This window comes from Triticum aestivum, chromosome 7B (assembly GCF_018294505.1).
Source record: "Triticum aestivum cultivar Chinese Spring chromosome 7B, IWGSC CS RefSeq v2.1, whole genome shotgun sequence".
Lineage (NCBI taxonomy): Eukaryota > Viridiplantae > Streptophyta > Magnoliopsida > Poales > Poaceae > Triticum > Triticum aestivum.
In genome coordinates this window covers 753,551,304-753,570,738 of record NC_057813.1, presented here as the reverse complement: position 1 = coordinate 753,570,738, position 19,435 = coordinate 753,551,304, and the positions used below count along the sequence as shown (strand labels likewise).

At 44.1% G+C, this 19,435-nt stretch overlaps 1 protein-coding gene across 1 annotated transcript; it reads left to right on the top strand.

Annotated features, from left to right (window-relative positions):
* The first annotated feature begins 9,056 nt into the window (after positions 1-9,056).
* Positions 9,057-11,239, top strand: LOC123156866 (pheromone receptor transcription activator-like). Its single transcript, XM_044575048.1, is given in 2 exon segments — positions 9,057-9,156; positions 10,119-11,239. Coding segments are annotated over 2 exon segments (1,221 nt in total).
* Positions 11,240-19,435: the final 8,196 nt, after the last annotated feature.

Sequence of the window (19,435 nt, the reverse complement as noted above, 5' to 3'; positions counted from 1 at the left end):
TGGCGGCTCACAGCGGGGGCGGCTAGCGATGATGATGGCGACAGTGGGGGCGGCGAGGGCGCCGGCGCGCGGGGACGGGACGGGGCAGGGGCTCGTGGCGGCACGCGGTGACGGGGACGGCGGTCTCAGGCGGCACACGGCGATAGGGACGAGGAGGGTGGGCTCGGGGAGGCACGCGGCGACGGGGACGAGGACGGCGCGGGCTCGGGGAGGCCGGCGACGAGGACGGCGTGGGCTCGGGGAGGCGACGGCCTTGGCAGCGGTGGCGACGACGGCGAGGTGGAGCATCCTAGCGGCGTCGAGGAGGTCGGCGTCGTCGGGGGCAACTGGCGATGAAATTCTGAATTTTTGCAAAGTGTTTGCTTATATAACAAAGCCATTGGTCCGGTTCGTGAAACCAACCGGGACTAATGCACCCTTTAGTCCCGGTTGGTGCCACCAACCGGGACCAAAGGCCTCTTTTTCGGCAGCCCAAAGGGCGGGAAGCGGCGGCCTTTGGTACCGGTTGGTGCCACCAACCGGGACCAATGCCCCCCTTTAGTCCCGGTTGGTGCCACCAACCAGGACCAAAGGCCCCTGTGCTGCCCGCGTCGGGGCCAAAGTTTAGTCCCACCTCGCTAGTTGAGAGGGGCGCGCAGTGGTTTATAAGCCCCACTGCCGCACCCCTCTCGAGCTCCTCTCGACCGCAGGCTTTCGGGCCTACTTGCTATTGCTTTGCCTGATGGGCCTTCTGGGCCTACTGCGGGCCTGAATCCTGGCCCATAGTAGGGTTTCTAGTCATATTCAGGCCGTGGGGGCCCAGTAGGAGGCATTTTTTTTGTTTTTTCGTTTTCTTTACTTATTGTTGCTATTTTTTTCCAGTTTTTTGTTTTGTTTTCTGCATTATTTATTTTCTTTTGTTTTTTGCTTTATTTTTTAATTCTTTTTGCTTTTAGTTTTAGGAAAATTATAAACTTTCTGTTAGTGCCATTAGTTTTGAAATTTGAAAACACTTTTTTTGTTTTTTTCTTGCTTTATTTATTTTATTTTGTTTCTACTTACAACAAAATACTTATTGTTGCTATTTTTAATTATTACGAGGGCCGAACCATGAGACATTAAAGCATTTCAAATGAACTCTGAAAAAGTTGAAAGTTGGCATGGTATCATAAATTGACCCAGATAGCATGTGCATGTACAAAACGGACAATGGTATCATACTCGTCAGTTACAAAGTTGGCATGGTATCATCATAATAGTTGCGGGAGAAAGTCTTCACTTTTTCTTCGCTTGTGTCATTTGCTTATTGCGCCGTAACCATGGATAATCTTCATCGTTTATCAGGATGCTGGGGTCAACCTTGACTTTGAAGGGAGGAATTTCATGAAACTTTTCATAATCTTCAGACATGTCTGTCTTGCCCTCCACTCCCATGATGTCCCTTTTTCCTGAAAGAACTATGTGGCGCTTTGGCTCATCGTATGATGTATTCGCTTCCTTATCTTTTCTCTTTCTCAGTCTGGTAGACATGTCCTTCACATAGATAACCTGTGCCACATCATTGGCTAGGACGAACGGTTTGTCAGTGTACCCAAGATTTTTCAGATCCACTGTTGTCATTCCGTACTGTGGGTCTACCTGTACCCCGCTTCCTGACAGATTGACCCATTTGCACTTAAACAAAGGGACCTTAAAATCATGTCCGTAGTCAAGTTCCCATATGTCCACTATGTAACCATAATATGTGTCCTTTCCCCTCTCGGTTGTTGCATCAAAGCGGACACCACTGTTTTGGTTGGTGCTCTTTTGATCTTGGTCAATCGTGTAAAATGTATTCCCATATATCTCGTATCTTTCCAAATCAATACAGTCAAAGATGCTCCCCTGGACAACAAGTACAGCTCATCACAAACAGTGTTGTCACCTCTGAGACGTGCTTCCAACCAACTACTGAAAGTCCTAATGTGTTCACATGTAATCCAGTCATCGCACTGCTCCGGGTGTTTGGAGCGCAGACTGTTCTTGTGTTCATCGACATACGGGGTCACCAAGGTAGAGTTCTGTGGAACTATGTAGTGTGCTTGAGACCAAGAATATCTGTCCCTGCATATTATTGAGTCCCTTCCAAGCGTGCCTTTTCCAGTCAGTCTTCCCTCATACCACGATTTAGGGAGACCTATCTTCTTAAGGCCAGGAATGAAGTCAACACAAAACCCGATGACATCCTCTGTTTGATGGCCCATGGAGATGCTTCCTTCTGGCCTAACACGGTTACGGACATATTTCTTTAGGACTCCCATGAACCTCTCAAAGGGAAACATATTGTGTAGAAATACGGGGCCCAGAATGACAATCTCGTCAACTAGATGAACTAGGACGTGCGTCATGATATTGAAGAAGGATGGTGGGAACACCAGCTCGAAACTGACAAGACATTGCACCACATCACTCCTTAGCCTTGGTATGATTTCTGGATCGATCACCTTCTGAGAGATTGCATTAGGGAATGCACATAGCTTCACAATGGCTAATCGGACGTTTTCCGGTAGAAGCCCCGTCAATGCAACCGGAAGCAGTTGCATCATAATCACGTGGCAGTCATGAGACTTTAGGTTCTGAAACTTTTTCTCTGCCATATTTATTATTAATTTTATATTAGACGAGAAGCCAGTCGGGACCTTCATACTAAGCAGGCATTCAAAGAAGATTTCCTTCTCTTCTTTGGTAAGAGCATAGCTGGCGGGACCTTCATACTGCTTTGGAGGCATGCCGTCTTTTTCGTGCAAACGTTGTAGGTCCTCCCGTGCCTCAGCTGTATCTTTTGTCTTCCCATACACGCCCAAGAAGCCTAGCAGTTTCACGCAAAGGTTCTTCGTCACGTGCATCACGTCGATTGAAGAGCGGACCTCTAGGTCTTTCCAGTAGGGTAGGTCCCAAAATATAGATTTCTTCTTCCACATGGGTGCGTGTCCCCCAGCATCACTCGGAATAGCTAGTCCGCCGGGACCCTTTCCAAAGATTACGTGTAAATCATCGACCATAGCAAGTACGTGATCACCGGTACGCATGGCGGGCTTCTTCCGATGATCTTCCTCGCCTTTGAAATGCTTGCCTTTCTTTCGACATGGATGGTTGGTCGGAAGAAATCGACGATGGCCCAGGTACACATTCTTCCTGCAGCTTGCCAGGTATATACTATCGGTGTCAAGTAAACAGTGCGTGCATGCGTGGTATCCCTTGTTTGTCTGTCCTGAAAGGTTACTGAGAGCGGGCCAATCGTTGATGGTCATGAACAGCAACACCTTTAGGTAAAATTCCTCCTGTTTGTGCTCATCCCACGTACGTACACTGTTTCCATTCCACAGCTGTAAAAGTTCTTCAACTAATGGCCTTAGGTACACATCAATGTCGTTGCCGGGTTGCTTAGGGCCTTGGATGAGAACTGGCATCATAATGAACTTCTGCTTCATGCACATCCAAGGAGGAAGGTTATACATACATAGAGCCATGGGCCAGGTGCTGTGATTGCTGCTCTGCACCCCGAAAGGATTAATGCCATCCGCGCTTAAAGCAAACCATACGTTCCTTGGCTCACTTGCAAACTCATCCTAGTACTTTCTCTTGATTTTTCTCCACTGCGACCCGTCAGCGGGTGCTCTCAACTTCCCGTCTTTCTTACGGTCCTCACTGTGCCATCGCATCAACTTGGCATGCTCTCCGTTTCTGAACAAACGTTTCAACCGTGGTACTATAGGAGCATACCACATCACCTTCGCAGGAACCCTCTTCCTGGGGGGCTCACCGTCAACATCACCAGGGTCATCTTGTCTGATCTTATACCGTAATGCACCGCATACCAAGCATGCGTTCAGATCCTTGTACGCACCGCGGTAGAGGATGCAGTCATTAGGGCATGCATGTATCTTCTGCACCTCCAATCCTAGAGGGCATATGACCTTCTTTGCTGCGTATGTACTGTGGGGCAATTCGTTATCCTTTGGAAGCTTCTTCTTCAATATTTTCAGTAGCTTCTCAAATCCTTTGTCAGGCACAACATTCTCTGCCTTCCACTGCAGCAATTCCAGTACGGTACCGAGATTTGTGTTGCCATCTTCGCAATTGGGGTACAACCCTTTTTTGTGGTCCTCTAACATGCGATCGAACTTCAGCTTCTCCTTTTGACTTTCGCATTGCGTCCTTGCATCGACAATGACCTGGCGGAGATCATCATCATTGGGCACATCGTCTGGTTCCTCTTGATCTTCAGCAGCTTCGCCCGTTGCAGCAGCATCGTGCACATCGTCTGGTTCCTCTTAATGTTCAGTAGCATCACCGTATTCAGGGGGCACATAGTTGGCATCGTACTCTTCTTCTTCGCCGTCTTCCATCATAACCCCTATTTCTCCGTGCCTCGTCCAAACATTATAGTGTGGCATGAAACCCTTGTAAAGCAGGTGGGTGTGGAGGATTTTCCGGTCAGGGTAAGACTTTGTATTCCCACATATAGGGCATGGACAACACATAAAACCATTCTGCTTGTTTGCCTCAGCCACTTCGAGAAAATCATGCACGCCCTTAATGTACTCGGAGGTGTGTCTTAAACCGTACATCCATTGCCGGTTCATCTGAGTGCATTATATATAATTAAGTGTGTCAAAAATCATTACAGAACATCATGAATAGATAATTAAGTGACCAAATTAATAGAAGTTCATCATCACATTAAAACCAAAGTACATACATAGTTCTCATCTAACAACATAAAGCTCTGCAGAGCATCTAAATTAATTAAACCATACACTAAAACTATGTAAAACATTTCAATGCGAAAACAAATGCGATCATAATCGCAACCAATGTAACAACTGATCCAACAGCATAATGATACAAAGCCTCGGTATGAATGGCATATTTTCTCATCTTTCTAATCTTCAAGCGCATTGCATCCATCTTGATCTTGTGATCATCTACGACATCCGCAACATGCAACTCCAATATCATCTTCTCCTCCTCAATTTTTCTAATTTTTTCCTTCAACAAATTGTTTTCTTCTTCAACTAAATTTAACCTCTCGACAATAGGGTCGGTTGGAATTTCTAGTTCAACAACCTCCTAGATAAATAAAATCTATGTCACGTTGGTCGGCATAATTGTCATAAACAATAAATGAACCAATAGTTATGAAAAGATAATATATACCACATCCGAATCATAGACAGGACGAGGGCCCACGGGGGAGGATACCAAAACCATCGCACTATATAAGATGCAATAATAAAAGTAAGAAAATTATACAAATATCTATATAAACATACAAGTAAGATTTTTTTTCCTTTCAAAAAGAAGATAAGAACAAGAGGCTCACCACGGTGGTGCCGGCGACGAGATCGGCGCGGGCGATCGACGGCGGTGAAGATGGGGACGGGACGTGACGGACCGCTAAACCTAGACAAATATTGAGGTAAATGGAGCTTGGAGGTCGAGCTTGGAGAGGAGAAAGCTTAAGTAGTGTGGCTCGGGCATTCCATCGAACACCTCGTGTGCATAGGAGGTGAGCTAGAGCACCACAAAGCTCTCCCCTCACCGGCCATGAAAAACAGAGCAGTGGGAGTGCTCTGCTCGCGGGCGAGGGGTATATATAGGCAACTAATTGGTCCCGGTTCGTGGCCAGAACCGGGACTAAAGGGCAGCCTTTGGTCCCGGTTCAAGCCACCAACCGAGACCAATGGTGGTGGGCCAGGAGCAAGGCCCATTGGTCCCGGTTCGTCCCACCAACCGGGACCAATAGGTCCAGTCGATCTGGGACCAATGGCCCATGTGGCCCGGCCGGCCCCCGTGGCTCACGAACTAGGTCCAATGCCCCCATTGGTCCCGGTTCTGGATTGAACCAGGACTAATGGGCTGGCCCGGCCTGGACCATTGCCCCCTTTTCTACTAGTGTGCTCTTAAATGAATGTGATGGTTAAGATTAAACTAGAAACTATGTAGCTAAGAGACGACATCTAGTACAATGGATGGAATTGTCTTATCTTCTTTACTGAGAGACCATCTCTTAGGTAAGAGATGGCAAGCCTTTTTTTCCTCCATTCGCCCTTTTCTAACTTAGCAGTGATCTTAGGTGACATTGCGAAGATAGCACCATTGTACACGATCTAACGTAGCTAGCTCTGTATGAGTGTGTCATGCGAGAGGGCTGATGCAAGATGCACTGATGATGGCCCATGTGACTCAAAACAACAACAGATGTATCATTGGTAGTGCCAACGATACCTGTCGTTGTTGGCACCGACATGTCGAAGTACTACTGGTGAAATATTATATTTTAGGGTTATATTATTGAAATTTATGTGATAAAAAATAATATTAAAATATCCCTCCAAATGATAGGTATTATCTTGCTTGTGTCCGTCTAGTGGCCTCACAACCACCCGAAATCAGAAGGGAGTACCTTGCTTTTGCACATCGCCTAACCAAAGAGCGCCATCAATTATTAATGATCCATAGAGAAAGACATCCATTTATTCATGTTAGACGAGCCTAGATTAATGTGTAACTGGTCGTGCATGGAGCCATCCACCCTATATGGACAAGAAATCATGAAATACCTTGCTTTCTGTCCAGTTTTCCAACCAAAGGACACCATCAAGTGTTAATGAGCCCTAGAGAAAGACATTGATATATTTGTGCAAGTCACCATTTTAGCATGGATTAATGTGCATGCGGCTCCGTATCAGGAGCTGCCCACCTCATGCTTTCGGATAACCTAGTCGAAAAGTGGAAGTACTAAAGAGCCAAAAAGAAAGATATCGATTTATTCGTGCTAGTCACCGTTTCAGTTTGGATTAATGCACATATTACCAGCAGCCATCCGCCTTGAATCGGCAGGGAACCAGGGAGTGCCTTGCTTCTGTCTGCTTGTCTGGGCGAATAGTACCATCAATCATTTGTTGTAGAGAAAGACACCAATTTATTCATGCTAGTCACCAGACATATGGATACAGGCCAAGAGTCGTCCCCTCAAATTGAAAAGGAGTACATTACTTTTGTGTGGCTATCCAACCGAATAGTACCATGCATTATTAATGAGCCATGGAGAAATATAAAGATTTATTCGTGCTTATCACCATTTTAGCTTGTAGTAACGTGCAGATGGCTACGTAATGGGAGCCGCCCATTACTAATTGGTAGGAATAACCTCGCTTCTGTCCAGCTACCTAGCTAAAAATGTCATCAAGTAATAGTGAGCGATAGAGAAAGCCATCAATTTATTCATGCTAGTCACAATTTTAGCTTGGACATCGAACCAGTAGGAACCAAGGAGTACCTTGTGTCTCGTTATCTAGGAGAAGAATATTGAAGTATTAACAGGCCCTAGAAAAACATCAATTTATTCATGCCAGGTGATATGTCCTATATGTATCAAGAAGTTTTTATTGTTTCATGCTATTATTGTATCATAATGGCATAGTATTGACATCAACTTTTATAGTTTTTCTTGATTAACCTATTAGTTCATTGCAAAGTGCCAGTTGTTATTTTCTTGGATTTTCAAAAAATCATCTTTTTAGGGACCAAAAAACTAGAAAAATACTAAGTTTCATGAAGAAATGAAGCCGGAGGGACCTAGACGCACCTGCCCCCCCTAGGCCATATGCCACAGGTCGGCACGAGCATCCAAGGGGGAGCATGGCCGCCAAAGAGGTTGCCTCCATCGCATCTTTCTTCCGCTGCCTTTATATACTCCCAAAAACCTCAGAAATATTAACAGCAGATTTTTGCGCCGCCCACATCTCTGCTCCGGGGAGATCCAGTCTGGAGGCTTTTTCAGGTACTCTACCCAGGGGGAATTAATCACAAAGATCATTTACATGAACATTGCTGCCACTGTGTTCATGTGTGAGCGTCCTTTTTGTACTATGGGAACATAACGTTTTTTTCCAATATAATATGGCATCAGCCCACGTCCTAATAAGATGGCATCAACCCACGCCCTAGTAAGTTAGATGAAACACTTTTTTCTTATAATGGCAATGGTGCTTAATTATTTCACTTAAAACTAATCTAATGGTTATAAAATATTAGCCTATTAAATAGATAGTCGGATGTTTTTGATTTTTGAGAGATCTTCTAGCATTTTTATCTTTTTTCTGGTGAGCCCGTCAATTGCTTTAATATATAATAAATAGATAGTTAGTTGTTTTTATTTTTAAATTATTTTCTAGCATTTTTATATTTTTCTGGTGAGCCCATCAATTACTTTTAATACATAATAGATTAGGTTGTGTTGGATCCTTCCAGAAAAAGACTTACACATATTATTTTATGGGCCATAAAAAACTAGGGCCCAAGATATACATGTGTAACCGATAAAAACACATCTTCCGCAGGAACTGGGCTTACCAAGGAGGCAGGTCGATGCTCCGAGTAACATATGTGTTATACCATGACTTACCAAATGTCCTAGTATTTTCTAGTTGCTCTTAGTGTATCTTTCCTAGTTGGTATCTCAATTTCTAAGTTAAGCCCCAAAGCAAGGTCCATGTTATATTTGGATATTATGGATTAAATGACGACCACTTCTAGATTACGTAGTTCCTAGTAAAGGATATGGATGTAATCAATATGATCACTCATACATTAGGATGTAATCAATGTGATCAACAAAGGATTTGGACCAATTAACAACCAAATAAATTTGACCATAATTTATTTTGTATATTAGAGTAAAACTTAGTTGGGTTTAACTCCCATTAATACTTCTAGAAAATGATATGGATGTGGTCAGATGGAAATCATTTAATATTTCTATTTTTAGAAGTGTTAATAGTTCTATATATGGATGTGAATACTTACATCAGAAGAAATACATATCAGTGGTTGCAAAGAAGGATGTGGATGCAGTCACATATGTATATTTGGACGATAATTAATAGTATCCATAAATAACACTTTTTATGAGCTTTGTATGTTAATTTTTACTAAAGATTTACATGGTCTTTGTATAGTCAAATAGCACTGCCATACAACCCTTTTAATTCTATATAAGGGGAGTGCATCTTCTCATATCCTACACCAATATGTGGTTAGCCAACAGTACCCCTAAATCTCTAGTTTTCTGTAGATCCTTGTGCTTCCTATTTGTAGTAGTTAGTTTCTTCCTCTTTGTTCACCGTAATTGTTCCGGGACTGCCGACGGAGCTAAAATTTACACACCCGAAAGTGCGTACTACTAGCTAGTTCTGCGCATCTCCCATTGATTCTAGCTAGTTTCATCAATACCATTTAGCATGCTTGATTATAAGTTTGATTGAACTCTACTTCTCGTGAAGTGCTTGTGGCAGGAAGCCGGGAATGATTTTTGTGGATACTACGTTTGCGAGTTCATCTACAACTCGACGGCCTCTAAGCGGGGCTACTCTGAAGAGCAATATGAAGTACGTAAACAAAAATATTCATAATTTTATTTTATTACCATCAATTGTGTTGAGTTTCATTCATATATATGTATTGACCCCCTTCTTTAAATTAGTTGTGGTAGATGCGGGATGAACTCCTACAACATGATCACATACGAGCAACTCAAGAGGAATTGGCGGGATTCTTTCTTGACCACGTCATACCTAAAGCCGGAGAATACCATGTGGAAGTTGGAACCAATTTTAGATGTTAGGAATTGTAAGACATGTTATATTGTATATATGTAGTAGCGTCAGATAGATATACGAAAACATGTTGTTCGACCAATCTCTCAGAAAAAGAGAGGTCTCACTTCTCTGTGTATATATATGTTCATGACGATCTTGCGCAATTAATGGTTCCTTCATTTTCTTACTAGCAAGCATGTCGAGTTCTCTCTATACGTATAGTAGTTAGCGTCGATCAAGCGCGGAGAAAGAGAGGTCACATCTCTCTATTAGTTGGCTAACACAATATGATCAACCCACTAAATTAACCCTCGAAAACCATCTACCCCCCCCCCCTTTAAAAAAACAAAAAACCCAGCTCCTACTAGCTGCTGACACGTGGAGGCATTTTGGTCCCGGTTGGTATTACCAACCGAGACTAAAGGTCCTCCTGCCTAGGCGCCCTGCAGCGGCCACGTGGAGCCCCTTCTGTCCAGGTCCCGGTTTGGACTTTAGTCCCGACCCTTTAGTCCCGGTTCCAAAATCGGGGCTAAAGGGCCTCTGGAGCATACATCCACAATGACAAAGACCGTGATCTCACCTTCTACAAGCGACGTTCCGGTTTGTTCAAGAGGGCGACTGACATCTATGCCCTCACTAGGGCTAGGGTTGCGGTCGTCCTAGAAATAAACAATGGAAAGATGCACTCGTTTGGGACGCCATTGGCCGATCCCATTGTTGATGCTTTCCTATTTGGAGCTCCACCAGCAGTTCCCTCCACCGATGAGGCAACCACCGCTAGGATTGGAAGCCTACAAAACGAGGTGGCTCAGTTGGACACGGAGAAGATGGCCGAGGAAGACAAATACGAGCTTTCCATCCTTCGTATGAAAAATATACAAGAAGAGAATCCAGGTATGGTGGCAAATCTTATCTTCACAAAGGAAAAAGATCTCAGTCTTGAAGATCTGAACAAGCTCTTCAGTGAGCTGTCTCAGGTCCAAAAAGACATTAGATTCCATCTACCTCCATTGCATGGTCGTGAAGACAAGACTGGTGGCACATGTGTGGCACAAGATCTGCAACTACCAAGTGTTCTGCCGGCGGATCATTTGGGTACTACTCATTCACTTATGCAGTCATCATGGCCTCACAATCTCTCACAACTCCAGCTACCTTTAGATCCACTACCATCACAACCAGAACAAACTTCGGCACCACTTTTTCCTATGCAGTCACCAATGTTCCATTCTGCACCACCATCTTTAGCTCCACACTTGGCTTCCCAGGACCAACCCATACCAAATCAGGTACATGAGCAAACTCCACCAGAGGAGTTGCATGTTCAGAACTATGAAAGTCGTTGCAACATAGTGCAACCACAACAAAATGATGCAAACCATGACTCAACTTCTGGGCAGAATTTGGAGGACTCTCCACTATTGGGGTACTCGAGTGGCAATGCTTTTTCTATTGATGACCCATTTAACATAGAATGGGGTTATGCTCTATCAGATAAGTTGTACTACAACAGTTTCCTAGGGATGGATGCTTACTTAGGCTCTAGCGGTATGGATCTAGGACAATCTTCCATGGTAAATGGTGGGTGGGTTGATGTGCCGCCCTCTTCCACTTGACAAGATGTTGATATTCTTACAGACTATGGAGAGCTGTTGTAGATGCTAGTTAGCGCTTCCATGTAAGAGATATATTGAAATAAAATATATTTATTTCCAAATTCATTATCCTTTGGACTACTATCTTAATTAGGATGTTTGGGAAAAATATGCATGCTTAGTGTTCCAAATCTTGGTCCATGATGTTTTTTCATCAGTACCTACACTTTTGTTGTTGTTGTTTAGATCATTGTCATCTTACGAATGAAGGAAGTGGAAAATGTATTCACAACAATGCACCTCTTAGAATACTATGAGGCAAACATTAGCATGTCAACTAAAAAAGCCATGCTTACTAAATAATTAAATTAAAAGATAGCACAAGTCCAAACTTCAACTCAAGAACCTAGAATCCATTACTTCTTTTGGTTGCATAACACTACCAAGAACAACAACTGCATCTCATATATGAATTAATGAATGTGAGAAATCAAGGTTTTCTTAATAGACGTGAATATGACTTATCAAGAAATTAGAACCATAGTAGACATGTGAAGAGATGGTGGCCACCTGTGATCCATTGATACCACATATGCACCATTAACAACATTGAAAAGTACCGTGGATCTAGAGCACTCCATGAAGATATTGTAAATTGGCTTAATTTTAAAGTATGTCATTAATCATTGCAATTAAAACAAACTTAAAAGGACATAACGACCATCTCATAGAACACATCAGTTAATCAACACATGTAGCCACTTTTATAGAAGAACAACCTAAACCTAGTCAAAATGTGGAAGTATTAAAGAGCCAAAAAGAAAGACATGGATTTATTCGTGCTATTCACCATTTTGGTTTGGATTAATGCACATAGTATCGTGAGCCATCCGCCTTGAATCGGCAGGAACCAGGGAGTACCTTGCTTCTGTCTAGTTGTCTAACCGAATAGTACCATCACTCATTTGTTGTAGAGAAAGACATCAATTTATTCGTCCTAGTCACTAGATAGATGCCTAGATGCCAAGAGTCGTCCCCTCAAATTGACAAGGAGTAAATTACTTCTGTCTGGCTATCCAACCGAATAGTACCATGAATTATTAATGAGCCTTAGAGAAAGATAACGATTTATTCATGCTTGTCACCATTTTAGCTTGGATTAACGTGTTGATGGCTACATAGTCGGAGTCGCCCATTTCTAGTTGGTAGAAAGAACCTCGCTTCTGTCCAGCTACCCAGCAGAAAAGTGTCATCAAGTAATACTGAGCGATAGAGAAAGCCATCAATTTATTCGTGCTAGTCACAATTTTAGCCTGGACATCGAACCAATAGGAACCAAGGAGTACCTTGTGTCTATCTGGTTATCTAGGAGAACAATATTGCCGAGTATTAACGAACCCTAGAAAAACATCAATTTATTCATGCCAGTTGATATGTCCTATATCGATCTATATTTTTTTATTTTATCATGCTATAACTATATCATGATGGCATAGTATTGGCATCAAATTTTATATTTTCTTGATTAACCTATTAATTCAGTGCAAAGTGCCAGTTGTTGCTTTTTTGGATTTTAGAAAAATCAACTTTTCAGGGACCAAAAAACCAGGAAAAAAAACTAAGTTTCATGAAGAAATGAAGCCGGAGGGACCTGGACCCCCTAGGCCACATGCCACTGGTCGGCACTAGCATCCAAGGGGGAGCATGGCCGCCATAGATGTCGCCTCCGGCGCCTCTTTCTTCCGCTGCCTTTATATACTCCCAAAACCCTCACAAATATTAACAGAGGATTTTTGCGCCGCCCACCTCTCCGCTTCGTGAAGATCCAATCAGGTATTCTGCAAAGGAGGAATTCATCACAGAGATCATTTACATGAACATTGTTGCCACTGTGTTCATGTGTGAGTAGTCCTTTTTGTACTACGGGAACATAACTATTTTTTCCATTATAATATGGCATCAGCCCACATCCTAATAAGATGGCATCAGTCCAGTCCTAATAAGTTGGATGAACCATTTTTTTATAATGGCAATGGTGAGTAATTATTTCACTTAGAAACTAGTCTAATGGTTATAAAATTCTAGCCTATTAAATAGACAGTCGGATGATTTTGTTTTTTGAGGTTTTTTTAGCATTTTTTATCTTTTTTCTAGGGAGCCATGTCGATTACTTTTAATATATAATAGATTGACAGTCGGACGCTTTTTTAGTTTTGCGGGATTTTCTAGCATTTTTATCCTTTTCTGGTGAGCCCATCAATTACTTTTAATATATAACATGTTAGGTTGTGTTGGCTCCTTCCAAAAAAGCCTTGGACGTATTATTTTATGGGCCATAAAAAACTAGGGCCCAAGATATACATGTGTAACCAATAAAAACACATCTTTCGTGGGAACTAGGCTTACCAAGGAGGCATGTTGATGCTCAGAGTAACATATGTGTTATACCATGACTTACCAAATGGCTCCGTATTTTCTAATTTCTTTTAGTCTATCTTTCCTCGTTGCGATCTCAGTTTCTAAGTTAAGGCCCAAAGCAAGGTCCATGTTATACTAGCGTATTATGGATTAAAGGACAACCACTTCTAGGTTAGATAGTTCATAGCTAGTACATGATATGGATGTAATCAACGTGATCACTGATATATTAGGATGTAATCAATGTGATTAACAAAGGATTTGGATGCAATTGACAACCAAATAAACTTGACCACAATTATTTTGTATATTAGAGTAAAACTTAGTTGGGTTTAACTCCCATTAATACTTCTAGATAAGGATATGGATGTAGTCAAATGGCAATCATTTAATATTTCTTTTTTAGAAGTGTTAATAGTTCTATATATGGATGTGAATACTTCATAAGAAAGACATATAAGTGGTTCAAAGGAGGATGTCATTGAATTCACATATGTATATTTGGACGATAGTTAACAGTATCCATAAACTAGCACCTTTTATGAGTTATGCATGTTAATTATTAGTAAAGATTTACATAGTCTTAGCATAGTCAAATAGCACTCCCATACAACCCTTTTATTCTATATAAGGGGAGTACATCTTCTCATATCCTACACCAATATGTGGTTAGCCAACAGTACTCGTAAATCTCTAGTTTTCTGTAGATACTTGTGCTTCCTATTTGTAGTAGTAAGTTTCTTCCTCTTTGTCCACATTAGTATGCCGAGGAAAGAGCGGCGGTCAGGTGTGGCATACATCCATAATGACAAAGATCATGATCTTACCTTCTACAAGCGACGTTCCGGTTTGTTCAAGAGGGCGACCGACATCTCTGCCCTCACTAGGGCTAGGGTTGCAGTCATCCTAGAGACAAACAATGGAAAGATGCACTCATTTGGGACGCCATTGGCCGATCCCATTGTTGATGCTTTCCTATTTGGAGCTCCACCAGCAGTTCCCTCCGCCAATGAGGCGACCAACGCTAGAATTGGAAGCCTACAAAACTCGATGGCTCAGTTGGACACGGAGAACATGACTGTCGGTGTCAAAACTGGCGGATCTTGGGTAGGGGGTCCCGAACTGTGCGTCTAAGGTTGATGGTAACAGGAGGCGGGGGACACGATGTTTACCCAGGCTCGGGCCCTCTCTATGGAGGTAATACCCTACTTGCTGCTTGATTGATCTTGATGAATATGAGTATTACAAGAGTTGATCTACCACGAGACCGTAATGGCTAAAACCCTAGAAGTCTAGCCTATATGATTATGATTGCCTCTACGGACTAAGCCCTCCGATTTATATAGACACCGGAGGAGAGTAGGGTTATACAAAGTCTGTTACAGAGAAAGGAATATTCATATCCAGACGCCAAGCTTGCCTTCCAAGCCAAGGAGAGTCCCATCCGGACACAGGTGAGAGTCTTCGGTCTTGTATCTTCACAGCCCATCAGTCCGGCCCATGTCAATAGGCAGGACGCCCGAGGACCCCTTAATCCAGCACTCCCTCAGTAGCCCTCGAACCAATCTTTCAATGATGATGTGTTCGGCGTGCAGATTGTCTTCGGCATTGCAAGGGGGGTTCCTCCTCCGATTACTTCAAAGTACCTGACTTAAAGAGCAGTATTCGGCTTTCCATTTAATGTCACGCCCATCGGCTTCCACACCTTCATGACTTTCGGCTTCCACGTGTCGAGCGAATACGAGAGGTCGGGGTATTTTTGCACATATCACCCTGACCATGTAAGAAAGGCGTCTATTTAAAGAGATTGGGATTTTCAGATCCATTCCACACCAAGCGAGGAATCCTCAGAGCTTGCTAGGAGAAACCATTCCAACATGGCTAGCGCTCCCAACTCTTCCTCCCGTCCCCACGGCCCCGGAAAAGGCGATTGGGAGAAATGCTCTGTACCCCACAGTCAGTTAGCAAAGCTGCAGACACAAGGATTTCTTCCCCCCGCGGATCTAGTCCCCGTTCGAGTAGGATTGACTTCCTTCAGTGGCGGGGCTCAGGCGGAGAATTGCCCCAATCCATCCTATGCTTCGTTCCCTACTTGTTGAGAGGCGTTGGATTTCCAATCCATCCATTCCTCCGAGGGCTTCTGGAGTATTATGGCCTCCAACTGCACAATTTCACTCCTGCCTCTATCCTGCACATCGTGGGTTATGTTGCTCTTTGTGAGCTATTCCAGGGTTGTGAGGCCCATTTTGAATTATGGAGGAAACTATTCTGCCTCGTCCCTCGCAGCCAAGAAGGATCAATATTTGAAGTGGGCGAAGCCGAGGTATGGCGCATCGCTGGGACTGGATACCTGTCCGGCACACCGAAGAAGACATCCGAAGAGTGACCTTCCGAATGGTTCTATATCGAGGACGTCGCCCTTCCCGACCCAATCCGAATGGGTCTTCCCGAATTCTCAAGCATTCCGTTGAAGAAACGCCACAGCTGGCGCCCTCGGAGCCTCAAGGAGGAAGATAGTGCGGAAGTCTGTCAATTGCTGAGCAAGATAAAGACGCTCGCCCAGTCCGGATTATCAATAGTCGAGGTAATGGCGACTTCCATAGTATGAGGGGTTCAGCCACTCCAATACAGAAGGCTTCCCATGTGGCACTGTAATGGGGTAGATGACGCCTGCCGCTGCAGTCGGAAGGGTCAGGACACCCCCGCCGCTTTGGACAAAATACTGGCCGAATTATACAAAGGGGAGAAAGAGGAATTCATTCGTATTAAGCGCCGAGATGGATTTTCCGTGTACAATCCTCCTAGCTGGGTGAGTTCCAATCCTACTACTCTACTCAATCTACTCCCTGAGTCACTTTCCATGGACATTAATCCGTCCATTTGTAACAGGAATGGCGGAAGATCACCCAGGGGCTCTACAGCCTTGCCCCACATCCAGAGGACCACAACCGGGACCTTGACCCCGGATTCAAAGAGGATCCAGATATATTCGTGGAGCTCGAGGATGGGGTGTTCTACCAGGCGAGCCATGATGGCACGGAAGTGGCCATCATTGCCGACTATCCCGACTTTTTCCTGCCTCACACGTAAGTAATTAGGAGACATCTCCTCCGAAAGAATTTCCTCATTCTGCCTCACCCACCGCACTATCTCATGCTCCAAAGGGGAGGCGATCGGCACGCCATCTTGCACCAGAGGCGACTCCAAAGAGAGCGGCGCCCGCACCGGGCAAGCTTTCAAAGAGGAAGGCAAGCGAAGACACATCGGAGCCATCATCAAGGAGGTATGGCTTTGAAAATATGACCTTTGGCAGTCACATCCAACTGTGACATTATCCGTTCGCGTCTTATCAGGAAGAGCGTTCGCCGGACTATGTCCGGGAGTCCTGCCTGTCACACTCCCAATAGCCAGGTTCCAGACCCTGCCGTAACAGCGAGGGCTGGTACGGAAGTACCACCGTATTGTCCTTTGGCAGAGGATTCGGATGATGTGTCCGTCACAAATTCGGAAGTAGAGAGCGCCATGAACCATCGGTGTCGGAGGGCCGCTCTTAGCGACCCCGGCTTCACAACAAAGGCATTCAATGCCTTCAGCTCGGGTGATGCGTATATCCGAGCTGCTCGAGATGGGCTTGCCAGAGCCACAGACCAATATTTGAAAGATATGCGGGTGAGCTCACATTATATACTACTAGCCCCCGAGACATGAAGCAGTTGATTCAGCTGATTTAAGGATCATTGTAAACCAGATGCTTACGGAGAAGAGCAACATGTTATCCCAAGAGCTGGAAAAGTGTCGGCCCTAGCTAGCTTCTGCGACAGTCGAACTAGAGAAATCCAAGAAGGCATCGCCTGGTAATGTGTCCCTCCATCGAGAAAAACCGAATTATATACCAACAATGCTAACACAGTTGCATATCTTATGGCAGGACTATCAGATCATCCAGGGGAGGCGCCGAAAGGCACACAAGTGGGTGAACAAGAAGCCAAAAGGCAACTGGCTGCGGGCGAATGTATACTGTACGCAATGTGGAGGGGAGCGATGGCGGCTCCTAGAGAGAGAAAGAGAAACGAGAAGGGAAGGCGCTCTGATGGGGTATGAGGTGGCGGCTGTGCTTGCCTGCTTGGGAGGGGAGGAAGAGAGGAGGGAGGAGGGGGGCAGCGCCCAGCAGCCCAATACGGAGGTGAGCTGGGGTGGATCGGCGGGTAGATGGCATTTGCGTCCTGATATTTTCGGCAGCGACGACTGTGCGTGAAAAAAAAAGACTTGAATCGGCGATGAAAGAAGGCGAGCGAAACCAAGGCGGAAGAAGGGTGAGGCAGGACATGGTCCAATGGCAGGAAAGGGAAACTTACCTATTTTTTCTAGAAGAAGAAGATGTGCGAACTAGCGGAACGTCTTGCCTTGCTCAGGCCGACGGGTTCGTGTTAAATAGATGGGGTGCACCTCCCATAACAGCGCATACATGCGGTTTGGATTACAAGCTTGGAGATCAAGAAAGGAGATAGAGATAAGAGGTTACATGAGATAAACATGATACTCTAACAACCTAACTACCTTAACTATCTCCTATGAGATGCGCCGGTCACATCACATGACGTGTTTAACACCCTCCCTTAATCACAACTCCATGAGGTTGAGATTATACTTGAAGTTTTCAAAACTCTTGACTGGCAATGCCTTTGTGAATCCATCTGCAATTTGATCTCTGGAGTGCACAAAACGAATGTCAAGTTGCTTATGAGCTACCCTCTCTCCGACAAAATGAAAGTCTATCTCAATGTGTTTGGTCCTAGCATGAAACACTGGATTAGCTGAAAGATAGGTGGCACCAAGATTGTCACACCACAAACATGGAGCCTGTTGACTCTTTATACCAAGTTCCTTGAGCATGGATTGAACCCATATGATTTCAGCTGTGGCATTGGCCAATGCCTTATATTCTGCTTCTGTACTTGATCTGGAGACTGTAGCTTGCTTACGAGCACACCATGAAATTAAGTTGGGTCCAAAGAAAACAGCAAAACCACCAGTAGAGCGTCTATCATCAAGACAGCCTGCCCAATCAGAATCAGAAAAAGCACTGACAAGAGTGGAAGATGACTTGCTAAAATTGAGACCCGTGCTTAATGTGTTTTTGACATATCTGACTATGCGTTTGGCAGCAGTTAAATGAACAGTTGTAGGTGCATGAAGGAACTGACATACTTTGTTGACAGCAAACGAAATATCAGGCCTGGTAAGAGTAAGATATTGAAGTGCCCCTACCAAGCTTCTGTATTTGGTACTGTCCTCTTGAGTCAAGAGAGTCACTTGTGTCAGAGATAATTTTTCTGAGCTGGATAATGGAGTAGGTGTAGGTTTACAACCCTGTAGACCAGCTTTTCTTACCAAGTCAACTGCATACTTTTCTTGGGAGAGATGAAGTCCATCCTTGTGCCTCTTTACTTCAATCCCAAGAAAATAATGCAAGTCTCCAGATCCTTCAAGGCAAAATCTGCACTCAAATCTTTTAACAGTCCTATGATGGCTTCATCAGATGAGCTTGTCACAATAATATCATCAACATATATTAAGACAAATACGCATGTATTGGACTTGTTGTAGATGAACAGAGAGGTGTCAGATTTTGAAGGGACAAAACCAAGTGTTTGCATTTTGTGACAGAGACGAGAGTACCATGCTCTTGGTGCCTGTTTCAAACCATAAAGTGCTTTGTCCAACTTGCAAACATGAGAGGGTGCACTTTTACTTACAAACCCAGGAGGTTGTTTCATATATACCTCCTCTTCCAGAACA